We start from the raw sequence: 24366 nt of genomic DNA on the forward strand, positions 1-24366 counted from the left end.
AACCTACATTCTCCTAACAATGCGCGCTCGTTTCTTGATGGAAAAGATGGACAAGAGGCCGGCATTTCCACACGGGGACAGATTTAATTTCTTACACAATTTAACTAAGTGAACTCCATCGAATATATGGCCAAATTAGCCGAATTAGTGTTGCTCTCCGTCAAATCTCGTCTCTCGATCTTCTGCCTTTCTTCCTCTGCCCACGTTTTTTCCGCAAGCTGGTGTGCCGGCTCCTCCCATGGGCGTGCCAATGAAAGCCCCCACGTGGGGTCCACCCCCCTCGCCTCCATGTCTGGAGAAACTCAAAACAACACCGAGCGTTTATCAAAACAATGCCTGACGTCCTTCTGATATCAAAATTCCTCAGCCTAAAAAAATACCGAATTTGGAACAGCGTGACCTGAAGCCCACTCAGGGGAAATCTTCATTGCACTCGATAAATGTACCTTGTATTTAATCGTATAAAATCCTTTATAGTAAAATGTATAAAATCCTTCAGATGTTTCTTTTTTTAAAGTGAATTGTGGCACTCTTGGGCCTCTATAATAATATACTCTCAATGTACAGACGCTGCCCTACTTACGAACAATTGTTTGTAAGTTGAATTTGTTGGTAAGTTGCTTCAGTGCTGTATTTTGTATGTTTAAGGTTTATATACGTAACCTGTATTGTTTTGTACTAAAAAAAATTAATATTTTCATAAAATAATAAGCTCTATAAAGATAAAGTGAAGTTTAACTTACTTTTGGAAGATGAGCTTCAAGAGTTAGGCGATTCCTCCTCCGTGGGAAAAAGTGGGCGGGAAAAAGCGATCCCACCATATTTTCAACCGCATCAAGCCTTCCTATTCCACTTTCATCTCAAAAGAAACATCTGTCCTCCTCTTTACACTTTAAACCAAACATATTGAATAGATGCACGAGATATTAAACAATAAATATGTCAACGTTTTTAACGCGCTGGAGATACACTATAGTATGTTGACACACGAACTAGGAAGAGGAAGCAGATTTCTTCTTCGGGGTGGATGCTGGGTGAGCTTTCACAGCGCCACACTCCAGTAGAGGCGGAAAGGAGTACTACAGTACGTCCTGACCTCGGAAAAAGGTGCAAGATACAAAATCTAACTTACAGCAACGTCTGGAGATTTTTCGACATACCAAAAAAATGTTTCTATGCACTGTTTTTCGCAAGTCGAATGGTCGCAAGTAAGGGAGCGTTTTTAATACATTGGAGCCTCCACAGACTCCGCCGCTATGCCGCAAGTAACACTAGCTGAGCGAAACAGGAGCAGGGGAACGGGGCGAGAGCTCTGCTAGGAATCAAATGAACTGAACCATTTCAAGGCAGTGGGGTGTTTCCGACACTGCGCTGTTTACATTTTCGTTTTGTTTTGCATTAGAAAACATTTTTAGCTAGCATTTTTCATTCTATTCAAGCCTATCCTGTCCATTAACGAAAATAGTTTTAAATAGGCTATAATTTCTGGGGGTCCTTAAATTGATTTCGGGGATTCTTGAGCACACCCAAAAACAGGCTGCTTATGCCCATGATACTCACCAACAGTGTTGGCGCATATTGGAAAAAGTAATTAGTTACAGTTACTAGTTACTTTATTCAAAATGTAACTCAGTAACCCCACTGAGACAGCCCCTTCCCAGGGCCACCACCACCCTAAAAGAGTGCACAAAACTGTGAAAACATATCTTTGCTGCTGCTAAGTGAAACTGTGAAAATATATACCTGGGACTTCTTTTCATTGCCAATTGTTTCGATGCGCTATTCTTTCTCATTCACTATGATTTCACTATTATCTCTAAACACTATGTTGCAAATATTATATGTTCTTTTTTTTATACTGATAATCTTTTATCTTGTTTTCTCTTTAAAATCTTTATTAAATGTTTACCTTAGAGTGACATGTTCACAATTTTGTTGCATACCACTTATCACAACGTTGATATAAATGACAAGAAAGACAACTCAATTAGCTGAGACACTCCATATCCATTTTGTCTCTGGGCTTCAAACCACTCCTCTTCTCCACTGCTGGGTATTGTCAAAGATGTGATTTTTTTAACCAGGCCTGGTGTATTGTGAAAATAATTTTAACAAATAAAAGGGCCAAAATTTGTGCATGATCAAATCTACCCTTTTAATGTCAACATTTTGGCATACACTATATGGGATTATCAAAGATTGGGTAGTCAAAATGCTGTAATCAAGGAAAAGTACTCTTACTTTAGAAAGTAGAGGTAAAAAGTAGTCATCCAAATAATTACTTGAGTAAAAGCAAAAAAAGTACTGAGTAACTATAGCAATGTCCTATAGATTTTTTTAAACACCTATTTAATCAGTTTCTGAAATCATTAAAGTCCAGCAACTTAAATTAGTTTATTACAGTAATTGTAAGTCTGTGTACTCAGTTTGTTTGAGTGAACCGTCTCTGGATCCAAAAATGTGTGAGGCTAGTTATATAAACTGCGCATACAGTACAAAAAAAACTATCCAACCCTGACACAACTGCCACCTGGTGTTTTTTAGGGTCACTAGTCAAATCTAAATACAAGAAATGAGGTCGCTGACATAATAAACTTACCCTAACAGAGACAGATGCGTATTTACGTGGAGGGGATTTAAGTAACGGCTTCAACGTAGCCTAATGTAGCGGAGTAGGAGTACAGTTTCTCCTTCACAAATCTAGCCAAGTAAAAGTGTAGTGATTTAAAAATACTCCTAGAAGTATAAAATGTCCCAAAACTCAATGTAATAGAGTAAACACTCATCTTGAGTTTGTATTTTTGAATATTTGTAATATTATTTTATGGATACATGTGTATAGTTTCTTAGTTTCTATTTTTACGCTGGCAACTGTGTGGACAGCAAAGTTAGAATTTAATTGTCCGGGGAAACATGGTTCTTTACTGTGAATATGACAATAAATACTTTGAATTTGAACGACTACCCGCTTTCTGGATATTCTCGATCCTAGCCTACAATATTTTGTGTACAAATATTACAGTAAAGCATTTCTAAGCAGCGTTTTATTTTTAAAGAAGCAGGGAGTATTATGTCACATCATGACGTCGCCACAAAAAAAGAATCCCACCAGAGGGAGGGGGTAATCAGTTTTACTTGGAATGTGGGAGGAAACCGGAGTGCCCGGAGGAAACCCACGCAAGCACGGGGAGAACATGCAAACTCCACACAGGAAGGTTCGATCTCTTGACCTCAGAACTGTGCCGCACACGCGCTAACCACTGCGCCGCCGTGCTGCCGGTTTTGTAACAATTAGAGCAAAATCGTATATTAGGTTCCTGTTTTAAGTACCGGGTACTTCATTTGTTACTGTAGTATCACTGTAGTTTATTTATTTTCTGAAGTCTGATTTTTATTGAAGTTCTGTTGTTTTTTATGACTGTCGTTTTATTTTTGTTGTATTTCTGGAGTAATTCCATAGTACTGTAGTCCTTTTTTATGTATTTCTGTAGTACTAGTTCTATTTCGAAAGTAGATTTTTTTTTTTATATCTGGGGTATATATGTTGTATTTTTGTATTATTACAGTAAATAATTTTTTTGTTGTATTTCTGGAGTATGTATGTTGTATTTTTGTATTATTACAGTAGTTTTATGATTGTAGCATTTTTGTACTGTCTTTGTTGTATTTTGTAGTATTTCCATATAAGAATGTTGCATATCTAGTATTTCCGTAGTATTTTTGTATGACAGTGTCACTGTACCTTTATTTTTGTAGTATTTTTGTTGTCTTTCTGGAGCATTTCCATAGTCGTCCTTTTTTATGTATTTCTGTAGTAATTTTGTAGTATTTTGAAAGTAAATTTTTTGTTGTAGATCTGGAGTATATATGTTGTATTTGTATTATTACAGTAGTTTTATGATTGTAGTATTTTTGTACTGTCTTTGTTGTATTTTGCAGTATTTCCATACAAGAATGTTTGTTGTATATCTGTAGTACTTTTGTATGACTGTGTTACTGTACTTTTATTTTTATAGTATTTTTGTTGTATTTCTGGAGTATTTCCATAGTAGTCATTTTTTATGTATTTCTGTATTAATTTTGTTGTATTTCGAAAGATGATTTTTTTGTTGTATATCTGGAGTATATATGTTGTATTTTTACAGTTTTATGATGTAGATTTTTTTCCCCGTATTTTTGTACTATTTCTGTTATATTTTGTAGTATATCCATATTAGAATATTTGTTGTATTTCTGTAGTACAGTGTTACTGTAGTTTTATTTTTGTGATTATTGCTATAGGTGTCATTTGCAGTATTTCTATTGTAATCCTCTAGTAGTAGCATTTTTGTAGTAATATTTCTCTAGTAGTTGTTTAAAATATAGAATTGGTATTTCTTTAGTATTTCATTATAAGTATAATTGATGTATTTCCAAAGCGGTATTTTGTTTTGCCCTAGGAGAGTAGAATGTCTTTCTTGGAAAGCTGCTGAGTCAGCAAAATCCAAAATGCACATCTAGGGTAACCTATCTGTTTGCCTGTAAAAGATGGTGTTGATATTCAATGTTGTTGTGGTCTGGGAGAGTGGAATGTCTTTCTGGGAGAACATGTGGAGTCAGTTAACTAAACCAATCGTGCAGAGTCAATTTTTTGGCATATTCCGCTCTAGGTTGCCCTACCTGATTGCTTGTGAAAGATTGTGATCCTGGCCATAATGGTGCTGTGCTTGGAGAGTAGAACGTCTTTCTTGGAAACCTGCTGAGTCAGTAAAACCCAAAATGCTGATCCAGGTCTTTGGGGTGTCATTTTTTCACATCTAGGGTAACCTGACTGTCTGTAAAATATGGTGTTTCCATTCAATGTCGATGTGGTCTGGGAGAGTGGAATGTCTACCTGCTGAGTCAACTAAACCAAGTGCTATTTTTTGGCATAGTCACCCCTAGCGTGCCCTACCTGATTGCTTGTGACAGATTGTGATCCTGGACAAATTGTTTTTGCCCTAGGAGAGTAGAATGTCTTTCTCGGAAAGCTGACCGAGTCAGCAAAACCCCAAAAGGCCTTTGCTGGCAGAAGGTAAATACATTTGATTGATGGAAAATGTGTGTACATGTACACAGAAAAAACAAAATATACAATTCATCCTAAAAATAACCCAGCACACATCGATAATGAGCAAAACGTTTATTCCGAGAGGAAAATTTTGCCACAAACCGATCATGGAGGGATTTTTTTTTTCCTGAAGTTACATTTCTTGAATGCATTCCTACAAAGCCACTCAAATAAATTAACACCTGACATGAAACTGAACGTCGGATGTCACACCGGTCCACATTTGGTCTTCAGCGGTCAAAACCTGAGCAACACGTGACAAAAATACCCCCCAAATAAATAATCTGATTTTGTCAAAAACTGGTCCTTATCGCACCCTGGCCCCGGTCTTCACAGCCAATGTGAGTCAATTGGAATTTAACAGTGTTAATGGGATGACGACAAACGGGGAGGTAGGACGGTTAAACCGCATTCCTGATCACCGCATAGAGCGCCCTCATTGTTTTCATTCGAGCGTTTTGTACCTCGTGCCGTATTCCACACTTTCTTTTGTAGGGTGGGAACTGGAAAGACTCGGCTCGTTACTAAAAAGGTGAGGGGGAAAGGAAAGCAAAAATAAAAGAATAGGGAACCATAAGCGAAAGAGTAGAAAAAAAGAAAAGACAATAACAAAGAAAAAGGGAGAAAAACAGAAAAAAGATGAAAAAAATTTAATAAGAATAACATTGAGGAAAATATATAAATGCAGAGAAGAAAGGAAAAAAGGGTAAAAGAAAGAGACAAAAACCAAAAAAGTAATGGAAAAGAAAAAGGACAATAAAAGAAGAAAAAAATAAGAAAATGAAATATAAGAATAAAGGAGAAATGAAAAATGGAAAAAGTATAAAGTTGGAAACAATAAAAAAAACAATAGAAAAGAAGAAAAAGAGGGAAAAGAATGAAAAGCAGGAAAAATGAAAGAAGGAAAAATTGGGCTGAAAGTGAATAAAAGAAAAAACGAAAAAAGGGCAAAAATAAAATGAGGGAATTAGAAAAGGAAAAATCCAAAAAAGTAAAATAGAAAATATAGAGGTGAGAGAAAAACTAAAAAAGGAAGAAGGAAAAAAAGATAAAAAAGGAAAACAAGGAACATGGGATTATAAAGTACAAAAGAACACAGTACATAACAATGCAAGCCCAAATTGTGGATTGACTGAGATCCTCTCTACAATTCCACCAAAATCAATCCAAGCATTGCGCGACATTTGGCCATAAAAACAACAAACTCTACCGTCGGGCGCGCTTCTTCCTCGGTCCGACCGAAACGAAATCGGGAATGAATCGGAATGAGAACGGAGGCCGGCTTCAGTTTCTGGCGGCCAGGACGACGGACAGGGCCACGCCGCCGATGGCGACTGCCGTGGCGCCGAATAACCACTTCCAGCTGAAACCCTGTGAGCAAACAGAAACAAGGGCATCGTGGGTAGGGGTGGGCAAACTGCGGTTCGCCAAACGATAATGAAGTCGAGTCATGTTTATTTGTGACGCCCTTAATCAGAAAGAGTCTCAAAGGGCTGCACGGACCACAGATTATTGCAAACCACAGACTATTGCGACTCCATCCCCTGATCTAAAACTGACATGAGGGCAAGGAAAAACTCAAAAACCTCAACATGAGGAAAATGAAGAAACCTTGAGAAGGGACTGCACATGAGGTAATCCCCTTAAACACGACATATATAATACTAAGTAAATTACTACTAATATCTGTATATTATCTGCGCTAACTGTGTCCCCTGTGCCCCTTTTTATGTCTGCAACAAAAATCATACTACAAAATTCCTTCAAAACTAATCATCAAATTTAGTCCTTAAAAGCAGGCGATAAAATGTTATTTTGCTTTTATTCTGAAAAGAAACATATAATATAGCAATGCTACAAAATACTAGAGATAAAACACAAAAAATCTGATATGGAAATACAGACGCTCCCCTACTTACGACCATTCGACTTATGAAAAACGGTAGATACGAACTTTTTTTTCGGGATGTCGAAAAATAAGCGGACATTGCTGTAAGTTAGATTTTGTATTCTGCAGTTTTTTCAGAGTACAGGACAGTACTGTAGTCCTTTTTTCCGCCTCTACCGGCGTGTGGCGCTGTGGGAGCTCACCTAGCATCCTCCCCGAACACACTGCACTGTATCTCTAGCGCGCTAGTAACGTTGACATTATTATTGTTAAATATCTCGTGCATCCATTCAATAGGATTGGTGTAAAGTGTAAAGAAGAAGTGAGTCGTTTCTTTTGAAATTAAAGTGGAATAGGAAAGCTTGATGAGGTTCAGAAAATGGTCGGATCGCTTTTTTTCGGCTATTTTCTCACCACGCAGGAGGAAGTTGCCCAACTCTTGAAGCCCATATTCTAAAAGTAAGTTAAACTTCACCTCATCTATCTTTATAGAGCATATTATTTTATGAAATGTTTATTTTTCCGTACAAAACAATAATGGTTACTTATTCGTTTCCTTCAACATACTTATATAAACCTTAAACATACAAAATCTAGCACCGAAGCTAAATTACAAACAAATTCAAATTACGATCGTCCGGAACGTATCTCGTTCGTAAGTAAGGCAGCGTCTGTACTACAAAAAAAATATAGAAATCCAAAAGAAATCCTACAAAGTACTACTATTGAAATACTACATAAATACTACTGCAGAAATCCCACTGAAATACTACATACTAATTGGGCAGCAGTAGCTCAAGAGGTGGAGTGCTTGGGACCAGAGTGGTGGCAGGTTCGATTCCCAGCTCCTTCGAGATAATTACCGGAGTGTCCTTGGGCAAGACACTGAACGCCTAAATCTCCCGATAAGCAGGTAGGCGCCTTGCATGGCTGCTATTGGTGTGCGAGTGTGTGTCTGAACGGGTAAGTGTGAAGCACATTGTAAAGCGATTTAGGTCTTCAGTGACTTGAAAAGTGTCCATTTACCATTTCCAGAAATACTTCAAATTTAAAACTACAGTAAGACTAAAAAACATAAAATACTTAAGAAATACTACTATAATTCAATTGCAGAAAAACTAAGAAAATAAATACACTTTTTTAAAAATCATTTTCAAATTCTGTTCACTCCTCAGAACAATATTGCGATTCGGGATAATAGATCGCGGTTGCACGGGTGCAGTTCATTTTAGGCAGGAATACAGATATGTCAAAAAAAGGCACCGGGCCTGACGAAAACTGCGCTCTGCAGCAATAGGGGACTGAGGGTAATGGAACGTGGCCACACAAGTGGAGTACATATTTTGGTAAACGGATCCCTAAACAAGAGCCACAATGCAGGACAAAAATGTACTCTGCTCGCCCCTCGTTGCAGGGATATGCGATTAGTGATAACGGATCGCGGCCGTCTGAGTGCAGTTCACTCTTTTGCTGGACAGACCTGCAAAGAAGACGCCGGGTCCGTAGAAGTATGCTCAGCTAAGCTCTGCTGGCAACAATATGCAATGAGGGATAATGGATTGCAGAGGTTGCACAGTGCAAAGGATTACAGAATAACCAATTAATTAGTCAGGAGCAGATACTCTTTGACCTATCATCTAAAATTTGAAATCTTTACCCTATCGCTTCTCCATTTAAAAACTGCACAGGAGGACATCAGAGAGGGACTTACCCATGATGCCTTGCTCCAGCTCTTCTGTGTCCCGCTACTGGCGGGATTCCCCAGCATCTTCTTATACATGGCCTGCTCTGCCCCTCTTTGTTCAGAGTGTTTCTTCACCAGTTTGGACAACAATTCGTGGATAGTCTGCAGAAGAGCATAATAGGAAACACATTATTTAATAAAAAAACTGGGCAGAGAGAAATAGAAGTAGTATTGCTATACAGTATATAGTATCAGAAAAACAAATTGGGGGGAAAAAAAAGCTCGGTGGTGTTAATAGTATCACATTTGTATCGCACACATTGAGAATCACTCCGTCTACCGCGCTACTGTAAGTGTAAAATTACCATTAAAAAAAAAAAGCTCTCTCCCACGCAATTTAACGGCAGTGTGGCGCTGCTATCGGTGATACATAAAATAGACTGACTACCGACAGGGCTAACAAAATTATTTCCATTATCGAAAGATTCCTGTACCACGCGTTTGTGTGAATCAACGCCTCAAACATGGAAACGGATGTTAATCCCTGCGAGCCGTTACTGAAGACCGAGCGACCCGGAGCAGCTGAAAAGAGCTGGAGTTGGTCAGATCTGGCGAGAGAAGCTAGCTTGCAGAACCAGCTGTTAAACGCGAGTTACACTGAAAGACCAAGAAAGCCTTATTTATTGGAGCAGGCAACAATAACGGCCTGCAGCAGGATGGCAAACGTGAGTGGCTAGAGAAGAAAACAGTGAAAAAAAAATCTGACATCTGAATCACGGGACTCTGCCACGATCGCACGCAAGGCTCGGTTTACTGGATACACTTGGAGCCGCTGAAGAGAGTGAAAAGCTGGAGTTGGTCAGAGCTAGTATAAATGGCTTACTTTAGTGGCTAGCAGAAGCTACAAAAAAGCCAGTAAAATACTACATTTGTCACGTGTCGGGTTCATGAGTCACAAAATTTGGCGATGTCCATCTAAGGAAGCAGAGTGATGCTAAAAGACAAGGAGAAGCTAACAATGAGAACAGCGGGTAACGGCGAGTCATAGCCTGCAGCCAAGTGACTAGAGAATGAAACCGTGGAAAATATTAAAAATGCCTGAATCATGGGACTTGTTGAATATCACATGCAGAGTTCTGATGTGGAAGTCAAGTGGCTGTAACGTGCTAAAAGTACCAATAGGACGAGCTACCTTTGCAAAATTGCCAGATCTTTTTGAAAATCTTTGTCCACACGTCTACAGTGTCCTCACCACCTTTTGTGTGAGTTCTGATGGGATGCTGTCAAATTCTGGACACTTTCCGTTCTTCAGTGAGTTCATTTCTGCTTCTACTTCTTCTGTGAGGAGAGGGAAGTCGTCACTTTCCCAAGGGCTGGAATTCTTAGGGACCTCGCCATCTCCTCAAGTTGGGTGGTTGTAGATTGTGGGACACATGGTTAAAAGAAAAATTTCACGGGTGCCGGACTAGTAGGTTTGAGAAAAAGAAAGAGAAAAGGAAAGAGAAAAGGAGGGGGGAAAGAAGAGAGAAAGATAGAGAGAGAGAACATGGGAGACAGCGTAAGAGACAGAGAAGGTGAGAGAGACGGAAACATGGAGAAAAAGTGAGAGAAATAGAGAGAGAAAATGCGATAGACAGAAAGTAAGAAAAAAGGAGAAACACATTGAGAGAAAAAAAAAAAGAGTAAAAAGAGACCAAAAAAGAAAATTAAAGAAAGTGAAAGAGAAAGATCAAAAGAACAAGAAAGGAGAAAAGGATAGAGTAAGAAAAAGAGAGAACAAGAGTGAGCATTAGAAATAGAGTGAGGAAGAGTGAGACAGTGAGAAAAAAGGAAAGAGCAAAAGAGAGAGAAATAGAAAAAAAATGAGAAAAGCGGGAGAGAGGGTGAGAAAGAAAGACAGCAAGAGAGAGAAAGAAAACAATAGAGAAAAAAATAAAAGAAAGAGAGAGAGAGAAAATAAAGAGGGAAAGAGAGAGTGCGAGAAGGAAAAAGAAAAAAAAAGCAAGAGAAAAGGAGAGCAAGAAAGAGAAAGAAAAAATATTAGAAAAATGAGAGAGAGAAAAAGAGGGAGAGAAATACTACACCAGATGCTTTTGCTATTTAAACTACAGCTCATTTTTCTCTTGCGCTTCGCTCAGTGTTGTGTAGCGGGCCGGATTAAAATCCTCAGCGGGCCTGATTCGGCCCACGGGCTGCCTGTTTGACACATGTGGGTTAAGGGATCCGTGAACCGTAAAGTGTACAGAAATCCCAAAATGTCTCTGGTAGCTCTTGCTGTGGTCTCAACTGCGTGCACCTTATAGTCCGGTGCGCTTCATGTATGAATAACATGACAAAAGATGACTTTTTGGGGGTGCGCCTTATAACAAGATGTACATTAAGTCTTTTTACAGAACTAGGGGTTACTATATAATACTTTATGGCTTTCAAGATAATTTATGGATAAAAAAAACATCCTTTTTTCCTCACGCTGAGGTTTTGAGTTTTTCCTTGTCCACAGGGTTGCGTAAGGTTACTTTAACTGGATTACTTTCAATGACTTTTGGATTACTCCAATACCAAATATGCTAATAAAAGACAAAAGAAACTAAATAGGAATAAAATGACTAAATTTTGTGCAGGCTTGGGGAGTAACGGAATACACGGAACGGCAAAAATGATGTCGGCAAGCTGTTTGGATTGCTTTTCATTTTGTTTCTGACGCATTTTATGTTCGTTTTGCCGGAGATCAAAGCCAGGCGAGAAAGCTTACCACGTGTTGTGAGTCATCATTTTATTTATATTTAGTTTCTTTTGTCTTTTATTAGCATAAAATGGAACCTCGGTTTTCGAACGCCTCTCAGTTCGAACAAATCGGTGTTCGACCAAAAATGTCGAGAAATTCTTGCTTCGCTGTTCGGTCAAAAATTCGGAGTTCGAACGCCGGTACACTAGGGTGCGATGTTGTTTGTACAACTATTTCCTTTAAGAAAGACATAATAGCCAAATATGAAAGTCCGTGTGTGCGAGTGTCTGATATTGCCTGCGCCTTCTGCTGACCACCACAAAGGTAAGAAATCCTATTCATAATTCTTTTCTTTATCTTTTGTTTTTTTTTACATGTTCGTGTTAGCGTAATCTTTCGAACGTACGATTAGCCTGGGTTAGCTTTATGATTCGAGGTAAACATTCAGGGTGTTGGAACTGAGCCCAAAATTCAGGGTGTTGGAACGGAGCCCCCTTTCCAATGAAGCGCTTGCCACTTGTGGTGCTAAATGACTTGTAAACGACCTGATTTTATTTTTACACTTTCATGTTAGCGTAATATTACGTAAGGAAGATTACGATAACGCGAACGAACGATTAGCCTGGGTTAGCTTCATGTTTACGTGAAACATTCATGGTAAACATTCAGGGTGTTGGAACGGATTAAAAAGATTTACATTATTTTCAATGGGAAAAATGATTTCGGTGATCGAACAAATCGGTTCTCGAACGGGGTTCTGGAACGGATTATGGTCGAGAACCGAGGTTCCACTGTATTTGGTATTGAAGTAATCCAAAAGTAATCCAATTAAAGTAACCCTACCCAACCCTGCTTGCCCGCATGTTGGTTTAAGATCAGGCGATGGTGTCATTGTAATCCTGTGCAGTCCTTTGAGACATTTTTGTGTTTAAGGACTATACAAATAAATGTGACTTGACCTGACTTGACTGTGTATATGACCAGACAAGAATAACTTAAATCAGTTTTTACGCAGTTAACGGTACTAGCTAATGCAAAAAACTGAATGAAATGCGCATTCATCTACGCTCGACACCCTGGAGAAAGCAGAAAAAGCAGAGTGGTGTTTGACAGATTGTTGTGGGAGGCGGTTTGGTGTCCTGAGTTGCACACTGTGGCACAACCTTGTATGTCCATCTGTGGGAGTGGAAGAGCAGAAGGCAAGAGAGGTGGCAGCGGCGGGCAAGGCAAAACCTATTTAAAGCTACTGAAAGAAAGCAGATCCTCTGCGAGGATAAATCAGATTGGGGGATAAGATAGCTTGCAATGTGGCGCTCTCTAGTGGACTCAATGGAAACGCTATTCCGAATATTTTTACAAGCAAAATGTGAGGAAACTGCACATGGTTTTTGCTCAAAATCTCTATCAATTTCATCAGTATACAGTGGAACCTCGGTTTTTGAACGCCTCTCAGTTCGAACAAATCAGAGTCCGACCCAAAATTTAGAAAAATTCTTGCTTCGCTGTTCGGTCAAAAAAATCGGAGTTCGAACGCCGGTAATGCGTGAGTGCGTACGCTAGGGTGCGACGCTAAGCGGCGTATGGGTGTTTTAGCCCCTTATTATGCCTCCGAAGAAAGTCAGTGCAAGCGGCAAACGTACGATTAGCCTGGGTTAGCTTTATGTTTACGTTAAACATTCAAGGCAAACATTTAGGGTGTTGGAACGGAGCCTAACATTCAGGGTGTTGGAACGGAGCCCCCTTTCCAATGAACCGCTAACCACTTATTGTGGAGACCCGGGTGCTATATGACCTGTAAACGACCTAATTGTTTTTATTTTTACACGTTCATGTTAGCGTAATCTTTCGTACGGAAGATTACGATAACGCGGACGTACGATTAGCCTGGGTTAGCTTTGTGTTTACGTTAAACATTCAAGGTAAACATTGAAGGTGTTGGAACGGATTAAAACGATTTTACATTATTTTTAATGGGAAAAATGATTTCGGTGATCGAACAAATCGGTTTTCGAACAGGGTTCTGGAACGGGTTATGGTCGAGAACCGAGGTTCCACTGTATTCCGATTATTCTGAGCATTTTGAAGACGGCATGTCTTGTCTTAGTCATCCCGAGCTGTGACATCATTGGAGGAACACCACCATTCGAAGTGGTTTTAAGTGTTTACAGTTTCGGTAGTTTTTGTGGAGAATGCCTCAGTGTTGTGTGGAAGGTAAGGGTAAAACAAGGGCCAAGCAGCCAAAAAGAGGCTAACTCACTAAAAAACACACAGAGAGCTGGCAAACGGGGCTAACCGGTACTGAACAACCAAAGGCGGCCACAACCTCGGTGGGAAAAAAGAGGCTGAGCGGTCAGGCTAACTCAAAACAAACGACTAAAAGCGGCAAAAAACGCAAAATGGGCCGGTAATAAACCAAGGGACACGGCAAAACCGGCGCAAACGCCAGGCTAGCCAGCCAAGCAACTTACAGCAGCCGGGAGCAAACTAAACCGGTAAGAGCTCGGCAGCCGTGACACTAATGGGGAGCTAGTCGGTCCAAATTATACGAACGGCAACACGAAAACCCACAATACCTACCTAAAAGAAGGCGAAAACAAATATGACGAGGGCTAAGATGACGAAGGTAAAGAAGGAACGTAGCTTATGGAGGTCAAAGCAAGTCACAAAGGCCTTCAGCGACACGGTATGCTAAGTTTCGATTTCTTCAAGCAGAAATGAGCGGAATGAAATCGCCGTTCACTGAAATCGTCTGTTTCAGAGTTGCCTCACATGTTGTGTTATCGGGATCCGCCATTTTGAAAGTGTTGCTTTCCTTCGATGACATCACATTTATAGAAGATGAGAGCCAATCGGTCGGCTTTGAAACTAGATTTCTCGAGTCCAGCGGCACATGGAATATTTTGCAACATATTTGGATAATTGAGGGGAGAAAATTTATAAATATTATAATGAAGTTGAACTTATTGCATCCTTCAACTGAGTGGTCACATTGTGCTTTTCCTCAAAATGTGTGCTAATTTATTCATGGCGGCTCATTATGTATTTGTAACCAACTTAGTCAGTTTGATAGTAGGCTAATATAGCGAATATAGATACGTGTTGCCTTCATTATTACGCTTATACAAGGTTTTTTGTTTTTGTTTTTTTGATCCAATATGGCTCTTTCAACATTTTGGATTGACAAGCCCTGGTATAAATCATGTGGGTACATTATTGAAAATGTACATTGGGATTAAAACAATCTCAAATCTCAAAGTGAGTTTAATTGCTGTCACAATCTTGTTCCACGGACAGACTGAGGAGATTATTTCTTCCTCATGCCATGAGGCTCTTCAACTCCACCCGGGGGAGTAAAAACCCACATTAAACCACACCCCCACATTGCATATTACCCTATTTTTTATTACAGTGTGTATTTTATGTTGCACTATTCAAATACTCTATATCAACACATTACATTGGGTATTTATGTATTATATTCCTTTTACTTTATTATTGTTTTATTTTCAACACAAGGATACTGCTGAAAGTGTGAATTTCCCTACGGGGATGAATAAAGTATCTATCTATCCATCTATCTTAGAGGTAAGATTTATGGCCCGAGCCCGAACCCGAACCCGAACCCGAGGCAATTTCGGGCCGGGTCGGGCCCTGAAATGTCAGTCATACGGTCGGGTCGGGTCGGGTTCGGTCCTGCTTTTTTTTTTTTTTTTTTTTTTTTTTTTTTTTTTTAAATTAATTAATAATGTGTTAAATGTTCATTAAAAATATATACTTAAACTATGTATGGATACTAGACCAAGGAATACTTGTTATAAAATAAATAATTTGGATAAAACGGAGAAGGAGCTGTAATCGCTATTTTTCCGACTCCTATGGAAATTCCTCCCCCCCTCCGATTTTAAATGAAAAAAACAACAATTTGTTTACACCGCAGGATCCAATGCAACCAGGGTTTCATTCACAATAAAAAAGACATTACATACGGATATTATAGTAAATCAAATAAATATTATTTGTGTACAATTAGTTGTGATTGCGGAAATCATAGCGTACAGTGACGTTGGTGACTTTTCCATCCGCGTTAAAAAACGCATTTTGTAAAATACGATCGCGCTTTATTGTTTAAATAAACGCGATCTCCCAATGATTATAATTAGCTCGCTTTATTTTGTTTTAAAGCGTATTATATAGAATACGATCGCTTTTGTCGGAAGCGTACATTGACGTTGGTGAGATTTTCATCCGCGTTAAAAAACGCAATTTGTAGAATACGATCACGCTTTATTGTTTAAATAAACGCATTATATAGACTAGGATCTCCCAATGATTATAATTAGCTCGCTTTATTGTTTTAATAAGCGTTTTATATAGAATACGATCGGGGGGGGGGGGGGGGGGGGGGGGTGGATTTGCATAGGAGTCGGCACAACACGTCAACATCCCCTCTCAATGTAAGTGCTGCGCTAAAATCTTAAAGGCGTACTACTACTGCTGCTGTGGATTATGGCCCAATGATCAAGTCGTCAAAATGACGGACGCCTTTAAATGTTTTCGCTACCTCAAAAAAAAAAAACGTCAATGACAGATTGCAGTGCAGACACAGAAATATAAAAGATGTAAATGTTTATACAGTTTTATTTAACTTAGGCCTAGATGTTGTAACAAAAGGCAGAGTTTAATTTGTTATCATAAATCACCCCTCCTTATAAATAAAATATGTAATTTCGGGCCCCCTCGGGCCGGGCCAGCAAATCCAGTTAATTAGTCGGGCCGGGTCCGGGTCGGGTTTAATACCCCTCGGGCCTGCGTCGGGTTCGGGTGCTTTTTTTGGGCCCGATCTTACCTCTAATCTATCTATCCAATTAATCTCTTCGGCTCCGACTCGGATGGTAATGTCTCTGATTACCTGATACATTTTCGAATCAGTCTGTAAAATTCCAGTAGTACTACAGTTTGCACAATACCTTGTTACTGGGTTCCAGCGTCAGGGCCCTTCTCAAAAACTTAATGGCTTCTCCATATTCGCCTTGTAAGGCCAGCACCTGTATTTACAATGCAGTTGTCGGTCCAATGAAATGCTCACATGGCTGCAATGTTCCCTCTAAGCTGCGACCTTCTCAGCGCACAAGAAAAGCTATCCTACGCTTAAAAATCAGCACTCAAAATTGCGAAATTATTTCACAAGCAAATTCGACCAGAATTACAGTGGATAAAGACAAAAAAACAAAAAAAGGTTCCCTCCGTGGTATTTAGAAGTCAATGTCAGCACGAGATTGAGTAAATGAAAGCGAGTTTTTGCGAAAGAGAGGCGGGATGGCTCGACGGGATGGCAGAGTTGGTGTTTTAAAAACTTATTAGTATTGTATTTATTATAATTACGAAGACAAACAAATATAAAGAGACAAGTGTGGTTTATTTCAATTATTGCCTGCACAGTAAATCTACGTAGCTAAGTAACCTTTATTACCTCCGTGACTAGGTCAATGTTGCCGTGCAAGTTTTCGTATTTTCTTTCAGAGAACCGACTTAGCTCACTAAACGACTCTCCAGATTGTTTTTGTTGCTTTCATCTATATATTACCAATTATTAAGTAGCATTGTGCACAGAATGACTTAAAAACGGGGGAAAAAGAATAAAGAAAAAAAGGCAAAAGAAACATAAGAAAAAAAGAGTCAAAAATTGGAAAAAAAAAAAGCAAGTAAAGGCAAAAAAGAAGAGAAAAGAAAAGGCTAGGATAAAACAGAAAAGAAAGTAACAAATAAAAGGAAACTAGACAACAAAAGAAGAAAAAATGCAAGGAAAAAAGTAAAAAGCTAGGAAAAAAACAAACAAAAAGCAATGAAAAAAAGAAGGAAAAAGGGTAAAAAAACAATTTTTGGGGGGTCTCTGATCGCTCGAGTTACATTCAAAAAATTGGAAATGATTCAAATGTAACAGTCTTTTGCCATCATTGTACTTCCACTAAGAATTTTATCAAATGCAGTTCCGTATTGTGAAACCAACTAAATAAATCCCCCAAATGTTAGTATGATGGAACAAAAGATACTTTTTTAAAAACGGAAATCTCATAATAGTTGTTGTTAAAACAACTGATGTACATAGACCGTGTCAGCTTTCCAATATTCCATTATTCTTTAAAAAAACTAACTAAAGTTGCCGGAATGCCTCCAAAATGTAACTTGATTTGATCTCGGGTTTAATTTATAATATGTGTATCATTTGCCCTCCTGTAGGTTTTAGATGAGGGGATGGTCTAATAATAGTCTGTAATAATAGTTTGCAATAGTCTTTGATCTGTGCAGCCCTTTGAGACTTTGTGATTAAGGGCGTCACAAATAAACATGACTTGACTCGTTTAATAATAACTTTGTCTGCCCCCTGCTGGATTGATGTTGCCAACTGTTGTTCCAAGCGATGCCCACAGACTTGTGTGTGATCGCTCAGACCCGAGGAATCTTAGAAGGAACATTGCACGGCCTTCTCATGTAAAGAATCGAACCGTGTACCTTGCCCATTCGAAAAAGTGCTTTGACGTTCTCGGGTTGGTGCGTGAAGGCGGCCGCGCAAGACTTGTACGCGGCGTCGTAGTGGTCCAGTTTGAGCTGCGCCGCCGCCATGTTGTTCCAACACTTGACTTTCACGTCGATGAGGTCGTTCTCCTCCTCTGCCGTGATGTCCACTGGAACAAAAAAAAACAACCCGCTGATGCTTAGTGTCTTTCGCACTTACGTTGAAACCAGGGGTGGGCAAACTTTTTCAGCCGCGGCGTCATTTTATCAACTTTTTCTTAATTTATTGCATGGTGTGTAGTCAGACTGCCGAGAAACATGACAATGGCAACAATGGCAAGCATTTTCAAGCAAAAATGCAACTATTTTCAAGGATTTCAAGCACCCGTACGAACTCTGTGTGCTTCTCGCAGGCCGTATTAAATCCATTGGTCGGCCTGATAGTTAGCCCACCCCTTGTTCAAACTAAGCGGAACTTTTTAGGCTACCTTTGGAGCTGGACTCGGTGATCTGCAGGGCGATGCTGTAAGAGTTGATGGCGAAGGCGAAGTCTCCTCGCTGATAATGGACGTTGCCTCTTTCTCTTTTTTCGTTGGCCAGCGCCATCTTTTGGCGTGGTGGGAGCATCTCCAGGTCCGGGGCGTCGCGGACTTCCTTTAGCTCCACCTCTATGGACAGATCCGCGTTGGGTGGCACTTCTGGTTCACAGCTGGAGAAAACACATCCAGAATTGCATGTGATATGCCGAAATTGTGCCTGTTTAACGTTTCAATTGATAAAGCGGAAACACCATCACCTTCCCCTCGTGCCGTACGCATATAAGGCCGTAGTTTTGACCAGCGCCTTTTCGCCCAATTCCATCAGCAGCACTGTGAGATCCAGGGCCTGGAAGGGGAAAATACATCAATGCAACATGGACATTGCTGAAGCGGGCGACAACCAAGCATTGATCGAACTTCATACACCTGGAGCAGCTGAAAGAGCGAGTAGCTGGAGTTGGCCAAGGCTTGCATATATGGCTTACTTTATTATTAAAATTATTCGTTCGGAAAGAGGGAAATTATAACTTGAGGGGCTGTAGTAAATTCAAAATCCCAAAGGTGAGAACAATCAGGAAAAGTATGTGTGTGTCTGTGTGTGGAGTCAAACTTTGGAATAATTTACAAAATGAGATCAAACAATGTCCAACTATCCATGTGTTCAAATTTAAATACAAAAAAACATTACTGGCGAAATACAGGTATGAAGAAATTGGGATATGAGTTGAGATTGGAAATACTGCCTTTAAAACTATGGTTAACTTTCTGTTATTGTTGCCATTATTATATCATAACTGTTGTTATAAATATTAGGTTTATTTTTATTGTTGTGATCATCATTGGTGCCGCAGTGATATTTGGTAACTAGTGGCATTATGACATTGAGGGATGGGTATTACGAAGATTAGTGTATAAAATATGTGTTTATTATAATTATTATAATTATTGATATCTGAGCTATGTAATAAGTATATTGATGATATTCTGTTATATTAGACACAAGAGGAGAAGAGGATTTGTAAAATGTATTTAATAGGGAAGATGAAGGGGTAGGGAAAATAAGCATCTGCTCCTGACTACCCCTTTTCGAACATGTTATGTAACATTATTTTGTTGTTGACTCATTGTTTTTGTCCTGTTTTTATTTTAATGTTCGAAATAAAGTTTTCATTCATTCATACTTTATAGTAGTTGTCCCCAAACTATAGTCCGCGGGTTTTATACAGCCCACCTCCATATTTGGTCCAGCCCGTCAACAATGCAGGACAGCATTTTAATTTTTCTCTCCTATACAGTATTTGTTCCAAGATAACAGTCTGGGTGAGCGTATTTGCTTGTAACGGGATTCAAACATGGGTCGCGCGGCATTGGGTTTTATTCCACTATCACACTTTCTTAAGTCACAGTACCAGATACGCATGTTAATCTAGATGGGAATAAATGTTCTTTATTGTGATTGAAACATGGGAAACACATAATTGAATTAACCTTTTATCACTGGTAAGTTGACCAGAAACGGTGCGACGAAATAAAATCGACGCCCTTTTCGTAAGTCATCCACACCACTGGTGGTCCGGTGCTCTAATAACTAAGCTGAACTAGGACCTGTTAAGACTATGCACGGCACAACAGAAAGTTCATTATCTTGCTATTTGTATTGCACAACTTTATGGATTTGGGACACGATACACTTCAATTTACATGATTCTTTGACAACATCATGTGGACATTTTTGAAAACTGCATATACCTTTTGGCTGGGTCCAACAGAAACCATATCCATTATCAAACATTTTTGAGAAAGCGCTAGCGAGCCATTAGGGGGCGGCAAAAACCTGCATGTGGATCCAGAGCAAGTTTAGTGGGTGGAGAGGTCCAACTTTGTAAGGCCAATCAGAATGCAGAACACAAAACCACAAAGTAGTGAAACTGTGACACTTAAATTGTGATGCAGCAAGGGATAACTGTATTTGAACACCATTAAAAGTCGCTCTTCGCAGGCCTTTAAGAAGTAAAACTTCACAAGAAGAACCAGAAATTGTGAGGCGTTTTGAGCCAAACTGAAATATACAAATCGCAAAGTAGCAGCCGTACCTGGATGACATCTCCGTCTCCGGCAGTGAAAGTGAGCTCAGGCTGCTCGTCAACTAGTGTCCCATCCTTTAGGAACGTCCTTACAGCAATGGTCACATTCTGTCCTTTCTGTGGACGACTGTCCCGGCCCTTCCCTGCTACCAGGACCTTTTTCATCAGCTGCTCATTACCTACAGGTAAGACATCACAAACATACTCACAGAACTATATAAATACAGACAAAGAAAAAAAAAGTAACATTTGGTTTCAAACGGTGACAATTCATCAAAATTTCTTGAAGACAATGACAAAATCAGGTATTTTCCACGGAAAATCCACTTAACTCCTAACTTCTCTAAATTTTAATAAAAGCATAAACCTAATTGTTAGAAATACTTCCTGCATGTTTATTTGACACTAGCTCCACAACAATTTACTATTGAAAATGTCACTGTTTGTGCTTTAGCGCCATCTTCTGGATTCTGATGGTGGCGTTAGCAGTATCACCGAAAGCTATCAATTTTGAATAGGCCCTAACATGAAATAATTTTAACTTTTAAACACATTAAACATGACTAGATTACCACCAGAGAATATCTTGTGGTTGTGATCTAATTGCATGTGTACACTGCAAAAGTATATTTTTCTTATTGAATCACTCAACTAAACAATAATATTTTACATGGAATGATAATTATTTCAACATTTTAAAGAAGGTTTTAGCCTCAATCTTTAATAATCAAGTGCGTTTTTTGCCTTTTGAATTACTTATTTTGATACATATTTTTTGTGTGTTTTTCAGAGGATTTGTGTCTGTGAAATTAGAATTGTAAATAGTTGTATTGTTTTGCAAGTTATCATTTATGTATAGCACTGAAGAGTTAATATTTTGTATTTATATTTTATTATTTTGCATTTTTAGGGATTTTATGTTGTTGTTTGACTTTAAATCTGTTCAGTGTGTAAAAAGCTTAAAATGTTTTGTTCTTTGGATGGTTGGTTCCCTTAACCACTAGGGTCGCACCATTTCCTGTGGTGTGTCTTGGGCAAGCAGAGCCTGGTGGCGCCCATCCCTCTCCAGGCCAACACTTTACAAATGACTTTATGAAGATCTGTGAATATTTTAATTTATATTTCATGTGTTTTTCAGGGATCCCATACAAAACATATGAAATTACCGTTTATTAAATAGTTTGGTGCATAATGTTTAATCATTATTTATAATAAATCTTTGAAAAAAAAATCTGAGGGCCCGTTTAGGATCAGAGTCAATGAGGAGAGCCAAGAGCCAGTTTTCTAAATAGAGCTGTCCTCTTGGATGCAACCAGTAGGGGGTGGTGACGCTTCACGTGACAGTCCCATAATAACAAGCCACAAAAGCAGGCGTGTCGGTGTCATTTTCACACCCTTTTCATTCATTGAGTGGTCTATAGAGTTCCTGCAAAGAAGCATGTCAATGGCAACAATTTCAAACGTTTTCAGACACCAAACCCTCAATTCAAGCATTTTCCTGATGTTGAAAACACAACAATAAAATTCAAGAAATTTCAAGCACCCGTTCGTACCCTGGAGATTCTAGCATCAGAACCCTGAATCACAGGGTAAAAAGATAAGCACAGATACGAAAATGGTGTATGAGTGTCTGCTATTGAAACACTGCTGGAAGGTACAGTAAATGGTTTAAAAACGTTATGTTTTACCTTTTTACCAGTATATCTCATCTACACATTTGAATATTTATTGCTGCTTAGGTACACACTTTATTAATATTTGGAATTTATTTAATATGGGGCTAATTGAAAGCAGTTATAGGGGTTCACTTATATGCGATGTATGCTTTAGTGCCAGTATACACGGTACTTGGAGTTGTTTCTGGTTTGTTGGCCATTTTGTTTTTGGGAAAAGGATAAAAAGGTTAATATATATCTCTACTTGGTAGGGTGCATAGTTTGATGTGTCCTTAAAAAGTTAAAAAATAAATATTTTTCCCATTTTACTTACACGCTAACATGAGTTAGGGTGGAATGGCGGACCATTTAGTCAGACTTGTTAAAAAAAACACTGGTTAAGGCTATTATGAAAGTTACTTCTCTTTAATAACTTATCGTTCTAATTAGTTTAAGATGAGTTGAACATCTTCGAAAGAAAAAACTATAACGGCAAATACAAACCGAGCACATCCAGCCATTCCTCCGTAGCATCTTCCGGTTCTGCCTTCTCGTGTCCTCGTCCATCACGAGGGTCCTGTCCCTCCCCGCCGCCGGCGTCTTCCAGAGGAGGGGGGTCGTCATCAATATCCTCATCGTCCAGAACTTCAAAATCCTCCCCGCTGTCGAGCAATGACGCCCGGCCACTTTTCTTGGCCGCCAGGGTCGCAACACTTCCTGGATTGTCCACAGCATCCATGATAACTTCTAATCAGAAAACAACAAAGCGACATTTATTTATCCTTCCTCATCGATGTCGCTTCATATGACGTCACACCATCAAGGTCGCGCTAGCGATGACGTCAAACGTTCCGTACCGACCGTTCAACCCTCAATATGACCCATAACCTTGTGTTATTTTTTTTATAATTCCATAAATAAAACGTCATTATTTACAAGCTGTTCTCTCGTTTTTGTGAAATTACTGTGAGTTCTTTCTCCAAGGATGGCTCCACTCATGACAGCTGGCCGTGATATTGTTATGCTAGCAAGCTAACCTGCTAGCATTTGCCACTTCGAGTTGTTTTTTTTTGTTATTTTAAAATAAAAATCTTAAATATTACAAGTACACGCAAATCTTACCTTCAATAGCAGTTGCCCGTAGTGGTAGCAGTTCAACTTTTCATTCAATAGACAGTGGAGCGAGGTTGTTTCATTAAAAAGTGTTTGAATAAATAAAAGATTTCGTCGAGAGCCGCAACTTCCTGTCCGATAATAACAGGCACTGGGTGAGATTCCAGCTTAAAATGTTCTCCGAGTACTGTACGTTCTTCTGACGCCATACCACGTAACTCTTCAATATAAACTCTAAAGTAATTTTGAGACGTTAAAAAAACGTCACGAAGGATGTGTAAATAAAAGTCAGTGCACTCAGTGACTGTTATTGCTCTTATTTTGAAATAAACCCGTGGAGGCTTAACCCCAATAATAGCAGGCGGAAGTCACTGTGGGTAACCAAAATCGTCGAGCTTTATGACCAATGTTTTATAATTTTGCTCAAAAAATATAAACGATAAGAATTATATTATGTGCACAAAATATACTTTAAAAATCGTCTTGTCTTAATACCAATGTTTTTACAACTCATCAAAAATGCAAACGGGAAAACATATGTTAAATGTGCACAAAATATACTTAAAAATCATCTAGTGTTATAAACACTGTTTTGCCAACGTTAGTAAAAAAATTAAAACGGTAAAACTATATCTCAGCACAAAATACGCTTTTAAAATTTTGTTTCATGAGGAAAACCTCAGAATTATATTTATTTTCCAATTATATTATACACAATACATTTAGCAATAAATACACTATGGACATATTTAAAAAAAATAAAAGGGTTGGCAGTAAACGACACTAAAATAAAGCGAGTAATGAAAAAAAAACATTTAAAAGTACGACAACTACTGACAGTCAGGAAAATGTGCTTTGACCTATTTTAAATTTCCGACATTTTAGTCTGTTTTGCACTGAATGGTGTACATTAATAATAATAATAATAATAATAATAATTTCCTTGTATTGTCATTCTGTGTAACAATGTACACAGAACGAAATGTCGATTGCACCTGACCCGTTGTAGCGAGCCGATGCAGCCGCAGCCAACAGAGGGCGCCGCCGACCACTTTTTAAGTCTTATGAATGACTCG

At 38.9% G+C, this 24366-nt stretch overlaps 1 protein-coding gene across 1 annotated transcript; it reads right to left on the reverse strand.

The window, feature by feature from the left end:
- Positions 1-5146: 5146 nt before the first annotated feature.
- On the reverse strand, positions 5147-23467 carry fkbp8 (FKBP prolyl isomerase 8). Its single transcript, XM_088349757.1, has 9 exons — positions 23300-23467; positions 22682-22924; positions 20532-20701; positions 18696-18784; positions 18388-18608; positions 17897-18069; positions 16354-16431; positions 8689-8823; positions 5147-6460 (listed from the first exon to the last, which is right to left on the reverse strand). The coding sequence occupies exons 2-9, from the start codon at positions 22914-22916 to the stop codon at positions 6374-6376; spliced, it is 1188 nt and encodes a 395-aa protein (XP_088205883.1). The 5' UTR covers positions 22917-22924; positions 23300-23467; the 3' UTR covers positions 5147-6373.
- Between the last annotated feature and the right edge of the window lie 899 nt (positions 23468-24366).

The sequence above is a fragment of the Urocampus carinirostris genome, chromosome 12 (genome assembly GCF_059441175.1).
Source record: "Urocampus carinirostris isolate Australia breed hairy pipefish chromosome 12, RoL_Ucar_1.0, whole genome shotgun sequence".
In the NCBI taxonomy this organism is placed as follows: domain Eukaryota; kingdom Metazoa; phylum Chordata; class Actinopteri; order Syngnathiformes; family Syngnathidae; genus Urocampus; species Urocampus carinirostris.

Coding starts and splice junctions, on each gene's coding strand:
- fkbp8 (XM_088349757.1), bottom strand. CDS start 22,916: ATGGATGCTGTGGACAATCCAGGAAGTGTTGCGACCCTGGCGGCCAAG. Junction 18,785..20,531: donor GAGACGGAGATGTCATCCAG/GTACGGCTGCTA, acceptor TTCCCCTTCCAG/GCCCTGGATCTCACAGTGCT. Junction 8,824..16,353: donor CGCTGGAACCCAGTAACAAG/GTATTGTGCAAA, acceptor GCTCTTCTGCAG/ACTATCCACGAATTGTTGTC.